The following is a 14,378-nucleotide window of genomic DNA, read 5'->3' as shown; positions in this document are numbered from 1 at the left end:
CTAAATGATCGTTTTTTTTTCTCAATCTAGCTCTTTCATGCAGTAAGTATTTAAATAAGAACATCAGCTCTTAGCCCTAGGTAATAGTTGTAGGGAAGAAAATAAGAGGTTCACATTAAGTTTGTCGACTATCATATTTTGCCATTTAACCCTTCAGCACGCCCGCTGTTGTAAAAAGTACAACACTACCAAAAAACCTCGCTCGTCGCATACAGTGCGAGCGCGGTGCAGTTTCGGTTGCTTGATGGCGCGCGTCATGAAAGGTTAAGATCCCAGTACACAGGGTCTATTATTTGTCCGAGAAGAAACCAATGATCGCTAGTAACAAAGGTGGAAAAAACGTTTTCAGCAAAAGAAATAGCTTTATGTGCCTTTTAAGACATAGAAGGAGCATTTGATAATGCCTCCTATTCATCTATGAAGCGTGCCATGGAGAACAAAAACTTCGACCAATGTATCATACATTGGATTTATACTGTGCTTGCAAAAAGAGAAATCACCTCTGAGCTGGGAAGTTCTTCTATAACAGTAAGGGCAACGAAAGGTTGCCCTCAAGGAGGAGTCCTCTCACCACTATTGTGGTCCTTAGTTGTAGACGATTTTCTAAGAAGCTTGAAGGAAAAAGGTTTCGAAGTTGTGGGCTTTGCAGACGATATAGTCATAATAGTGAGAGGAAAGTATGACGAAACTGTTACGGAGAGAATGCAAAGGGCTCTAAACTATACACATTCATGGTGTATTAAGGAGGGCCTTAGCATCAACCCGTCAAAAGTCGTAATTGTCCCTTTCACTAGGAGAAGGAAGATCAACCTAAAAGCTTTTCGGCTTGGAGGGATACAAATTCATCCTAGTGATCGAGTCAAATACTTAGGTTTGATACTGGATGCTAAACTGAACTGGAATGCTCAAATTGAGTCCGTGATCGGTAAGGCAACAAGTGCGTTCTGGTTATGCTCCAAAACTATTGGCAGGAAGTGGGGCTTGAAACCAAAAATGATAATGTGGATTTATACTGCCATAATACGCCCAAAAGTGACGTATGCTTCGTTTGTCTGGTGGCCAAAAACAAAAGAGGCTACCACGCAATCAAAGCTTGCGAAAATTCAACGTCTTGCGTCCATTGCTGTTACAGGAGCGATGCGAAGCACACCATCAAAAGCTTTAGATGCGATTCTCAATCTGCTACCTTTGCACGAGTACGTGCAATTAGAAGCAGAAAAGGAATTGCTGAGACTTGAACGAGTTGAAAAGTTTATGCCAGGTGATCTTGTAGGTCACCTGAGCATTTCACAATACTTCCAAAATAGGCCAGTAATGAAAATGATTAAAGACTGGATGAAACCTGTGGAGAACCATGATGTTCCTTACAAGTTGCACGAAACAACTCGTGCAGATTGGGAAGTCGGAGGTCCCACTGTTCGTCAAGGGTCAATCAAATTCTTTACAGATGGCTCAAAAGTTGGAATAAAAACGGGAGCAGGAATCTACGGCCCTGGAATACAAATTTCAGTGGCGATGGGACACTATCCTACGGTGTTTCAAGCAGAGATTCTTGCTATTTTGAAATGCGCAAATATCTGCCTTGAGAGAAAATACAGATATGCAAATATTTGTATTTTCTCAGATAGTCAAGCTGCACTAAAAGCATTGTGCGCTTACAAATGCACTTCAAAGCTTGTCTGGGAATGCATTCTTTCACTGCGCAGGCTGTTCCAAGGGAATTCAGTAAACTTATACTGGGTTCCAGGTCACTGTGGCATTGAAGGGAATGAAATGGCAGACGAGCTTGCTAAAAGTGGTTCCAATTTACAGTTTGCTGGCCCAGAACCATTCTGTGGTATTTCAAACTGTACAATTAAAATGGACCTGAAACGCTGGGCTGAGCAGAGGGTGATATCCAATTGGATGGACGACAAAAATTGCAATCAGTCAAAACGATTTATAACACCTGTTGGCGTAAGAGTGTTCGGATTCTTCTAAGCTGCAACACCGATGATTTTGGTGGTTTGATGCGCTAAAAGCTAAGTAATTTATTAGTTATTTGGGTTCCATTAGTTTTCAACTTAACTTACAAATTTGGTCCACACTCCTAATTTGATAACCAACAGTTCCAAATCACTACTCTGACCAGCTAAACTGTAAGGATTCAAGGTTAACCTCTGAATTCACACATCATATAAGTATCACTTACTTTATGGGTCCTAAACTGTCAATTTGCTGAATCATGCAGCTTTCTGGCGTTATCGGTGTAATGCAAATCTAATCAAATAGATATTTTCAGTATCAATTCGGAATTCAGTTATGTAATTCATGTCTTATGCAGTAGTACTTACAAAAAGGTATTTTTGGATAACACGAATTCAGTTTTAGTTTATACTAATCAATTAATAGTGTAATTTAATGGAAAAATCAATTATGGACTGCTTTAGGTATAGTCGACACATGACGGATTAGCTCTTGACCTCTACCGTTCGTACCAAAGTGTCATAAACACCTGTCATGACATCGGTCATTTATTGAAGCGACGCGTTTTTGCTAGATCGAGGGGTACAAAGAGCGACGGCAGTATCCTCCGTAACATCTCCCCGACCCGTAAGCTGTTCTGGCTCTCCTGGATCAGCCTTACCTCTCTGTACGTCCAACTTAGCCAACTTGGCAATCGGTCGTCGCATCAGTCCCGCAGCTGTCTGTATCGTTGCCTGGCGTATACGGCCATCACATCCTGGGATCACCTCAGCGATCCGTCCTCGTATCCACCCGTTGCGCACGTTGTCTTCTACGACGATTACTAAATCGCCTGTTTGGATGGGTGGCACCTCTTCGAACCACTTGGTACGACGAGTTAAATCTGGCAGGTATTCTCGAACCCATCTTCGCCAGAATGCGTCCACCATGACGCGACAGAGGTTCCATTGGTTTCTGCAAGCTTCAGTAGAATCTGTTAACGTTCTTGGAGATTGAACAACACCGTTGGAGCTCAGCAGCAGGAAATGATTTGGGGTTAACGCTTCCTGTAGTTCCTCTTCGAGCGGAATGAAAGTTAGTGGCCTCGAGTTCACTATACCTTCTGCTTCTGCTGCCAGCGTTGCTAATGTTTCTTCATTGGGAACTCTAGCTGTGTACATCGCCGCTAGAGCTGTCTTCACAGATCTCACTAACCGTTCCCACGCGCCGCCCATATGCGGGGCTGCGGGCGGGTTGAAGATCCACTTGGTCTTCGCGTTGGTGAAAGTTTCGGCGAGCTCATGGTCTATTGCGCACTTTTGCCGTTGTAGTTCGTTACTGGACCCGACAAAGTTGGTTCCCCGATCGCTGTAGATTTCTACAGGCGCACCCCTGCGTGCTATAAATCTGCGGAAGGCCATCTTGCAGGACTCAGTGGTGAGCGAGTGTACGACCTCCAGATGGATAGCACGGACGGTGAGACACGTAAACAAAGCTATCCATCTTTTAACGCTGCTTCGATTTACGCGAACGGCTACCGGTCCAAAGTAATCAACTCCGACATACGAAAAAGGTCGTTCGAAAGCCTTCAATCTAGCTCCCGGTAGCGGAGCCATCCGTGGAATTGCTGGCACAGCTAATTTCAACTTACACCATGTACACTTCTTTTTTTGTTTGCGTATCGCCGTTCGTAGATTAGGTACATGAAAACGCTGTCTCACCTCATTCACGACGGTTTCTCCATTCCCGTGAAGATATTTTCGGTGATACCACTCGATCAACAGCTCAGTTACCGGATGATCTTTTGGCAAAATAATAGGGTAACGGGTGTCGAACGAAGCAAAAGTGGCTGCAGCTATTCGACTCTCCATGCGTATTACCCCGGCGTCGTCTATGAACGGCGACAGCTTACGAATTTTGCTGCTTCGTTCCAAACTTCCGAAACTCCTATGCCCGCTGCGAGCTCTGGAAAGCATGACCACTTCGTCCGGATACACCTCGTTTTGCACCCATCGCCAGATAGTTGTCTCCGCGCTGGCCAGTTCGTCTTGGGTTAACGGTCCAAAAACCAGCGGAGTTTTCTCCAATTTTCGTCTCAAGTTTTGTACAAAACGATGAACGTACGCCGTCGCACGCCACAAGCGTGTCCATTTCGAAAAACGTCTCCAATCCACATAGTGCTCAGCTATTGCTTCGCGGTGCACCAAGCAAGCACGGAGTTCTTCATTCGTATGTTCGTTTTCCAGCTGGATATCCGTTGGCCAGTGTTCCTCTGACAGATACAGGAAGTCTGGGCCTCTAAACCATCTACTACTCGGCGAAAAACTTGGCCCCTTACCCCATTTGGTAGCTTCATCCGCAACATTCTCCTTGGATGGTATCCACCGCCACTGATCGGTTTTTGTCTTCGAAAGTATCTCTCCTACTCGACAGGCCACGAATTGACGGTAGTTTCTATGATCAGATTTTATCCATGCAAGCACTGTCTTGGAATCGCTCCAAATATTGATTTGATCAATACGGAATGAATGCCCACTAGTTATGGTTTCTTGCAGACGTGCTCCAATCACTGCCGCCATTAGTTCCAGTCTCGGTATAGACAAAGCTTTAAGAGGAGCCACTTTGGATTTACTGGCCACCAATGCTACTTCAACCCTATCCGCAATCTCTGCTCGCAGGTACGCCACGCAAGCAAATGCCTCTTCACTTGCGTCTACAAAAACTTGAAGCTGCAGCGATCGGACATCCTTGACCGAATGCCGTGGAAAGTAACAACGCGGGACGCTTATCTGATCCAGACATTGAAAATACTCCATCCACCGAGCCCAACGCTCTTGTATCTTCTCCGGTACCTGTTGATCCCATGAAACTTTCGCTCTCCACAACTCTTGAATGAGGATTTTGCCTTGGATTAGGAAGAATGCGAGAAATCCTAATGGGTCGAACGTACTCATAACCACGCTCAACGCTTGACGCTTCGTCGGCTGCACCACGTGCCTCGCAGGATCCGTGCTAAATGTGAAGTCATCTCTATCGGGTCTCCAAAACAATCCAAGAACGCGTTCGGTTGAACTCCCTGTAGCCAGCTGGAGATTTTTCTCGGAGGCAGGTTCGCTCTCCCCGACCCGTACGAGAAACTCTTTAGAGTTCGACAACCAGTTTCTCAAATGGAATCCACCTCTTGAGTGCACGAACCGTACATCTTCTGCTATCTTCACAGCTTCCTCCAGGTTGTCTGCGCTATCCAGATAGTCATCCACATAGTGTTTTTTATGTATGGCAACTGCTGCAGCTGGATATTCCTTCGCATACTCCGTGGCGTTCAAGTTTTTGACAAATTGCGCTGAGGATGGGGAGCACGAAGATCCGAACGTAGCGACGTCCATAAGGTATACTTCCGGATCACTCGTTGGGTCTTCCCGCCAGAGTAAGCGCTGCGATTGTCGGTCCTCTTTTCGTATCTGTATCTGATGAAACATTTCCTTCAGATCAGCGCAGAAAGCGATTCGTTTTTCGCGAAAACTGAAGAGAACTTCCAACAGAGAGTTGAGGAGGTCTGGTCCTTTCAGGAGCATTGAATTTAGTGAAATACCATCCACTTTGGCTGCAGCATCACAAAAAATGCGTATCTTCGATGGCTTCTTCGGGTTCAGCACAACGCCGAGAGGTAAATACCAAACACGGCGTGGATCCGCTTCGTTGAGCTCCTCTTCCGTGGCTTTGTGAATATATCCTTTCACCTTATACTCCGCCAGCTGCCTTTTCACGCTCTCACCTATCACCGGATCGCTCTGAATTCGTCGCTCCAAGCACTGCAGCCGTTTCACTGCCATCGGGTAGCTATCCGGGAATTCCCACTTGTCGAATTTCCAGAGAAGCCCGGTCTCGTACCGTGTTCCCACTCGCTTGGTAGTTTCTCGAAGAATCCTATTGGCCCGCTGCATATCTTCTGGCTCCGGACAAGTGACGGTCGATATTCCTAAACTTTCTACACTGAAGAACTGTGCTACTAATTCATGGAGAGAGTCTTCATTCCGGCATTCACAAATGTGATAGATGTGAGCCGAATCAACTGGATTTCCTGGATTAATCCCGTAGACCGTCCATCCTAATCGTGTTTTTGCCGCTATGGGTTCACCAGGTTGCCCTTCCCGCAACTTGAGAGTGGCAGTTATGTGAGCATTATCGTTCCCAATTAAGATACGAGGCAATGCATGGTCGTAGTCTTGTATCGGAAGTCCTTGCAAATACGGAAACTCATCCGTAAGCTTGGAATAGTTCAATGATTGCTGTGGTAGGTCCAATCGGCTAACTGTACGGACATCTGATAGCGTATGCTTCAGCCCGTTGGCACCGGATATTTGCAATGCGACTTGTTGCGAGTCGCTTTCTGTCCGTCTTACGTTTGCAGTCCATTGCAGGCACAAAGGAAGATGTTCGCCTTGAACTCCAAGCTCATTGATAATCTCTTCCTCGATCAGTGTCCGCTCCGAACCGTCATCAAGGAATGCGTATACAGAAACAGCTCGATTATTCCCAAACAGCGTCACAGGAATGATGCGAAAAAGCGTAGTTTTCCCCGTGCAATGATAGTTAGTCATAGCTCTCGAGCTTTGCGGTTGATCCTCATTCCTGTCCAGTTTGACATCTCGTTTATCCAGTTTGGAGTGCAATAGCGGATGATGTTTCAACTGACACCCATCTACTTCGCAACGCTTGAAAAGCTTGCAGGGTCGGCGGCCATGCGCACCGAGACAATTTCGGCACAATCCGAAATGTTGAATAGTTTTCCATCGTTCGTCTAAACTCCTTTTCGCGAATTCTGCGCACTCCTTCACTCGATGCTTTGGATCTTTGCAGATGAGGCACGCTGGAGTTGAGGGGGATGTGGTAGCCCGTTTACCCACCGCTTCTTCTGCGTCCTTCCTTCTCGGCATTGGGGAATCTTCCGTCGAATGTGCACCACAGAAATGTTTATCCCTACCGCTTTTTTCAGGTCTGCCTTCTCGATTCTGCTGTATTGCTCGGGGACCGTAGTGCAAGGTCACATCCGTTGCGGCTCGTACCAGGGTAGACATATACTGGGCAAACTCGCGAAGATTCACATCACCACATCGCTGCTTGTATAACGACCAGTCTAATTTCATATTGGCAGGTAACTTCTCCACCAACTCGAAAAGAAGCATTGGGTTGTTAAGATGGGCTTCTTGACCTCCGGCTTCCAAATGGTCGCAAAGGTTCTGCACTGCCATTCCGAATCCGATGAGCGTGTCCAGTCTATCGTGCTTCGGTGCAGGGACTCCTCGGACCTTCTGCAGAAGGGTGTGAATCAATAGCTCCGGTCTACCGTACAGTGTTTCCAGTGTGGCAATCACGTGAGGCACCGCTTGCGGCAGCAAAAGGCGGCTACGAACTGACTCCAACGCATGTCCCTTAAGGCTCCGCTGCAATCTGGCAAGATTCTCCGCTTCCGAGTATCCACACGCTTGAGTTGTATTGTTGTAGGAACTGATAAAAAGTGGCCAGTCTTCCGGGTTACCAGAGAAAGTCGGCAGTTCCTTCGACATCACATGTCGGGCAGCTAGCTGCTGCGGAGTCGGCCCCCATGATTGGAAAGGTTGATTCTCGATGGGAGATGGGTGATTCGGCATTCGCTGTTCTCCTACAGTCGCACTTGCTTGAGGTGCCCACAGTACCGAAGATTGCGGTTGGAACCTCGGCGGATCTACAATACTGCTTCGTTGCCGTGGGAAGGATGCTTCCGGTCCCATTCGTCGCGGACGTGGTAAAGGTGCTCCTGGATTTGCAGAAATCTGACGCTGCGGCCGCACTTCACACTCCGAAACTTGACTCACTCGATCATCACTTAAATGAACTTCACCACTCGATTCACACGCTGCATTTCGACCGTCTCGCTGAGATGCATTAGAACGAATCGCAGCCAAATTCGCGTTTGCCAACGAAGAGCGGCATGGCGGTTGGAAGCTTACACTATTTGAGTTTTGGAGGATATTCGTATCTGATTGCTTACTAAGGGTTGATGGCAATGCAGTGCCCCGGCTTGTGCCCGGATTACTATTGCGTGCAAGGGAATCTACCTCGGGGATAGCGCCTAACATACTAGCTGCCCTATCAATAATACCTCCTAAAACTGGCTCAACATAGCATGGATTCAATGACGTACCTTCTAATTCCTCGTCTACAATGTTACCTTCGGATCCAATTGTGAGGGCTACCTGAGTATGTACCAAACCGCCGGTGGTCGGCGCCGCTTCCGTCATCGTTGAAGTCCGTGCAGAATAGGGTTGCTGTTTCTGCCACTGTTGCACCTTGCTAATGCTGCTCTGCTCGGATGAAACGCTCCTTCCGTCACTTTCTTCCTCCATCAACTCCTCCTCTCTAACGCGAAAATTTTCTTCGATTATGGCCTGCTCCATCTTTAAGCGCGCTTGCTCTATTTCAGCTTCCTGCATCCGTTTCTCCTGCTCGTGCCTAATTAGTTGTTCTCGACGTGCTTGCTCTAGACGCCTCTCCATCAGAGCTTTCTCTGCCTCGAGTTTTTCCAGCTGTAGGCGAGCCCTCCTAGCTCTAATGCTGGAGGTGGACGAAACTCCAGATAAACTGACGGCCTTTCTCCTGCTTGCTTCGGACGTAGGCTTCAGTTGAGACGGAATTGTCGGTGAAGGCTTTTGACATTTTGGGCAAAAGAACGTACGATCTGTTTCGGCAATACTGTCGTTTACATTGACGCACTCAAAATGCCACCAAGTCCCGCATTGACAGCAAGACACCATTCGCAACGTATCTGGCCTGTTACATGCCATGCAGTCCGATTTTCCACCGGGTGCACTGCGAGTACTCCTTGGCATAGTGTCAAATTTCTTTTAGATTTGTTGGCGTAAGAGTGTTCGGATTCTTCTAAGCTGCAACACCGATGATTTTGGTGGTTTGATGCGCTAAAAGCTAAGTAATTTATTAGTTATTTGGGTTCCATTAGTTTTCAACTTAACTTACAAATTTGGTCCACACTCCTAATTTGATAACCAACAGTTCCAAATCACTACTCTGACCAGCTAAACTGTAAGGATTCAAGGTTAACCTCTGAATTCACACATCATATAAGTATCACTTACTTTATGGGTCCTAAACTGTCAATTTGCTGAATCATGCAGCTTTCTGGCGTTATCGGTGTAATGCAAATCTAATCAAATAGATATTTTCAGTATCAATTCGGAATTCAGTTATGTAATTCATGTCTTATGCAGTAGTACTTACAAAAAGGTATTTTTGGATAACACGAATTCAGTTTTAGTTTATACTAATCAATTAATAGTGTAATTTAATGGAAAAATCAATTATGGACTGCTTTAGGTATAGTCGACACATGACGGATTAGCTCTTGACCTCTACCGTTCGTACCAAAGTGTCATAAACACCTGTCATGACATCGGTCATTTATTGAAGCGACGCGTTTTTGCTAGATCGAGGGGTACAAAGAGCGACGGCAGTATCCTCCGTAACAACACCAAATGCTTATAAAACCAAAAAGCTCTTAGAGCTCAACAAGAGAGCTCTATGTACATACACTGGCCTAGTAACTGGACACTGCCCGAGCAGGTATCACTTGAAAAATATTGGCCATATTCAGAGTGATATCTGTCGTTTCTGTAATACGGAACGTGAAACCTCGGAACATCTGCTTTGCAGTTGTGGTGCTTTATACACGCGCAGGCAAAGATTTCTAAATAGTGGTTGCTTGCAACCCAGTGAGATCTGGTCTGCAAAACCTGGAAAGGTCTTGGAGTTTATTAATTCCATTGCACCTGACTGGGAGACGACGCGTCGTGGCAGTAGCTGATTACTTGACACATGGTAATTAGCTGGCTAGATGCGAATATCAAAACGGGACATGCCACAAAAGTTCAGCCTATTGGACGCAGTGGCTTAATTTCCCCAACAGGGGAGGAAAAAAAAACCAATGATCAAACACCTTGTTTAACTCGATCAAATTTTCGTTAGTGTGAAACAGATGCTGTTTCTTGAGTTCTTTCCTTGTCAAATATTTGACCCTGTGTACCCTGTGTTTCTAGATGGAAATGTAGGAAAATTAATCAAACTCGCTACGGACGACCTATCATTTTCAGGACTAGACAGGACTTATAGCCCACGAGAAAAAAAAGTCTACGATAATGAACAGGCAGATTCTCTGCAGTGCTAATCAAATTTATTCTGCTACTGTGCAAAACATATTATTGTAAACATAGATTTTCTGTTTCAATTTAGAGTGCACGTGTGATACCTAGGGTCTTGTACCATTTGGGCAGGTGTACCTTTTTTGGGCACTTGCCGCTATTACTAAGTCAATTTCAAACCGATTGATTTGAAATTTTGTCCAGAGTTAGGCACGTACAGTATCTAACTAGCATTAGCATTAGCATTAGCATTAAGCGAGTCGCACAAATTCGTAGGTGGTACAGTCCTAGACCGCTGTTATGAGGGTTGCATCCTTCCCGTCCGAACCAAAGCACAAAGATTTGGGACTAATCTCTGACTCTTAGACAAGACTGACGCAATCCTCCAATGGTCGAGCACTGTCCTGGCCACGTCCTTGCGACTGCTGAGGAATGGGAAAGGATGGTTAGTTTTGGACACCTATGAAAAATGTAGACAACTCTACGATCTCTCAGGCCTAGGTGTCACGGGAATTAGGGTGTTGTTAGTGGAAGGGTAAACTCCAAAGGATACGCTTGGTTAACGTTCAGGCACACCATTGTTAGACTGCTTCGAATCAGTTGTATGCCCAATTCATCCTGGTTTTCTCGTCATATTGTTGGCATTTGGTTGAATTACTAGATTCTTCGGTTGATAATCTGAAATATAAAATAATATTAACATCGTACGTCAAATAAGCTACATATTAGTGATACGCTCGCCACAGTTACATATTTTTAAAATATTATTTATATCGTACGATACATTTACCTGAATCTTGCTGAAATAAAATGTAATTTAGCAGTACATTGAAACACAAATACTTCAAAACACAAGGAAAGAGCACCAAACTTTGATCTTGAAATATTTAAAAATACGGCTAATATCAAGATCAAAATTTGAATTCGTAGATCTTACACCGCAACGCACCATTCTAAGGTGATCTACCCACGTTACGGGGTTAGGCACGTACAGTATCTAACTCTGTACAAAATTCAAATCATTCGGTTTGAAATTGACTTAGTTATAGCGACAAGTGCTCAAAATAGATAAACCTGCCCAAATGGTACAATACCCTACTTGATCCTCTTAATTTTCTTTGATTTCTTGTGTTTTTATAGTTATGATTCCATCCCCGGTTAATCGGCCAAAGTCAAACCCATTATTCCGATTCCTGTGTTTGCATCAAAAAGGTGATCAGCGAGTAGCACATTTTCATAATTTGCATAAACATTTCCAAATTCATGTCAAACATTCCACCGGCACGAAAACCAAACCCCTGTTGAGCTTGAGCTTGCACAATGAGAGCGGTGCGCTTGACGATGCGATAATCTTCCATGTTCCTACGTGGCACCGTAATGCTGGTCATCCAATCCATAGCGTACGCTTTCATGCCAAGGTCCTGGTTCTGATGTGAAACGATTAAATGTGATATACATGATTGTGTCTTTAAATTAATAACACGTTCTTACGATTTCATCCAGCTCATCCAGAAATCGGCATATGAAGAAACATTCCATTCCACATATAGATCCAAACACCAACAATCCCAAAGCATCACTGGAGAAATCAATTACGCACAGGAAACTATTGAGAGTTACGAAAATAGCAGTGGCCGACAAGAGTACGAGAAAACTAATGTACGTAACTTTCTTGAGTAGATTTATATGGCTGGAAATTGAAACAATCAATGCAAATTAATGTCGCCACTGGAAACATAAACATATCTTACTCAATGTAGTCACTGTGATAAGCAGCTGCTCGTATAAAGTCTGTTCTAATAGCTACCCACATTTTCGAAGCTGTCGAACTGTCCTCGTATTTCAACTCAAGATCGTTATCACAGCAGACCTGAAAAGCTCGATCGTATACTGATTCAAAATAATCCGAAAGTATCAAGAGTTCATTTTTCAACAACGACAGCATCAATCCAAACTGAAAGAAGCTCTGCCAATATCCAAGATTTTGGATCAGCATCTGGAACGAGTAGTAATAGATAATGACATTTGCCACCGAGCTTGGTAGAAATTCCAACGAAAACGGGATCTGGAACAGATCCTCGGTGAAGGCTGTTGTCAAGCACCAGTGGATCGCATTTAGCACCAATATCGTCGAACCAATCAAGACCAAACGATTGTTGGCCCAGAAGTGTAGTTTCCGTGAGTAGTTTGCTTTGGCGTCATCTTTTCCACAATTTCTTGAGTTCATGAAGTGCTTTAGCCTAACCAAATCATCATGGTAGTAAGCTAGAGCGAGACCTCTGAATAATCCCACCGACAGACCGACAAAAAGATTGATGTTCAGTGAGAAGTAAAGAATGTTGCGCCACTTGGCAGCCGATAGATAGCAGTGATAACCGTAGAATGTATACTGTATCAATTGGCCAACTTTTAAAATCCTCCAGGCGAACAATGCAAAAGGGTTCCATTTCGGTGGGTAGTATCCTGCGAACGAAACCGTTATCAAATGATGAGGGTACCGATCAGACGACTTTCTTACCACATATATCAACAAGAAAATCCACCAGTAAGAAGAAGTCCGAATCGTGTTTGTAGTATCTAACCGTTTTCCAGAGGCCAGCTATTGTCTTCATGATGTGAGGAGTAGATTGCATCGACTGGACGGATCGAGGCGGAAAATGCACAAGATAAAGTAAAACATTATTGAATATAAATTATGAATTCAGACTACATCATGCAACTGTAATAATAGAGCAGCTTTCATATTCTTTGATTCCATCTGATGCAAGAAATAATGTTGAACTTGAAGAAAAAACAACCATTCACCTAGTGGAGATTTTATTTTTCCTTGACATTTTGACTGCAAACGCACTAAATTCAGCAATACTTCCGTTTGATTTGACAAAGTCTAATTTTACCGAATGTGAACACTTTTATGCAGTTCAAAACTGAAATAATCACTGATCCTTCACCAGATAGATTTTGAGGAGATCATACAGTCTTCTGTGCTTCATCTACGCATAAGAAAAGTTAAACAAAACATACTTTGTACAGTAAAACATATTTGCATAATAAGCTGCTAATGATAATAATTAAGTGTATCGGTAATTCTATTTCGATATTCTGGAACAAGTGGATACGAGAAGCTGGTTTGCTGATGTTTAATACATTGTCATATTGATATTTACTACCAAAAACGTCTGTTCGTATTAAAAATACTTTGGAAATGATAAGTTTGAATTTATTGTAGTAACTTTCCTAAGAACAATATATCTCCGCGACCTTGACGTTTACGAAGAAACTCCAGGGGGAATTTTTACAAAGCTGATATACGAAATCCTCCATAGATTACACTGTTGAAAATGCTTTGACATCCATGTGCACAACAGAAACATGTGCTCGATGAACAAATTGAGATTTGAAATTATGAAAAGAAATCCACGTACTCCGGTGAGACTCGAACTCACGACTCCCAATTCGCTAGACGGGCGCTTCTATTCCTTCAAGCTACGGAGTCACTCGACTATCTCCGTCGCCAGCAGGCCTAGAACTGAACTCGATTCCACAATCGCACATGGTTATCTTCTTTTCACAATCCAAACCCCCTTCGGATGGGATTAGATGAACATCTAACACATTGTCTGTTGTGCACATGTATGTCAAAGCGGGAGAGGAAGTTATTTTTAATTGTCGAGAGCTTCGGGCACTGCCTTCCAATCACTTATTGGTATGGCAATTAGTGTGCAGTCGGACTCTCGACGGGTCGGTCCTCGGCCGACCGAATACGGTAAGGGTGACCGTAGCACCTTACAAATGTCAATTTCTTGATTTTGTTTTGGCTGACCAAGCCATGTGGGAAATTACACTGTTGAAAATGCTTTGACATCCATGTGCACAACAGAACATGTGCTCGATGAACAAATTGAGATTTGAAATTATGAAAAGAAATCCACGTACTCCGGTGAGACTCGAACTCACGACTCCCAATTCGCTAGACGGGCGCTTCTATTCCTTCAAGCTACGGAGTCACTCGACTATCTCCGTCGCCAGCAGGCCTAGAACTGAACTCGATTCCACAATCGCACATGGCTTGGTCAGCCAAAACAAAATCAAGAAATTGACATTTGTAAGGTGCTACGGTCACCCTTACCGTATTCGGTCGGCCGAGGACCGACCCGTCGAGAGTCCGACTGCACACTAATTGCCATACCAATAAGTGATTGGAAGGCAGTGCCCGAAGCTCTCGACAATTAAAAATAACTT

The 14,378-nt window shown here is 44.4% G+C and overlaps 2 protein-coding genes across 6 annotated transcripts in view; both read right to left on the bottom strand.

Annotated features, from left to right (window-relative positions):
* Positions 1-14,378, bottom strand: part of LOC115263581 (GTPase-activating Rap/Ran-GAP domain-like protein 3) — a 598,953-nt gene that overhangs the window by 253,563 nt on the left and 331,012 nt on the right. The gene's annotated exons all lie outside the window — the stretch shown is intronic.
* On the bottom strand, positions 628-13,459 carry LOC109399349 (uncharacterized). Its single transcript, XM_062856308.1, has 5 exons — positions 12,655-13,459; positions 11,888-12,599; positions 11,628-11,826; positions 9,471-11,563; positions 628-1,948 (listed from the first exon to the last, which is right to left on the bottom strand). The coding sequence occupies exons 1-4, from the start codon at positions 12,767-12,769 to the stop codon at positions 11,318-11,320; spliced, it is 1,272 nt and encodes a 423-aa protein (XP_062712292.1). The 5' UTR covers positions 12,770-13,459; the 3' UTR covers positions 628-1,948; positions 9,471-11,317.

The sequence above is a fragment of the Aedes albopictus genome, chromosome 3, assembly GCF_035046485.1.
Source record: "Aedes albopictus strain Foshan chromosome 3, AalbF5, whole genome shotgun sequence".
Lineage (NCBI taxonomy): Eukaryota > Metazoa > Arthropoda > Insecta > Diptera > Culicidae > Aedes > Aedes albopictus.
The sequence above is the reverse complement of the archived record's forward strand: the minus strand, read 5'-3'. Positions and strand labels throughout refer to the sequence as shown.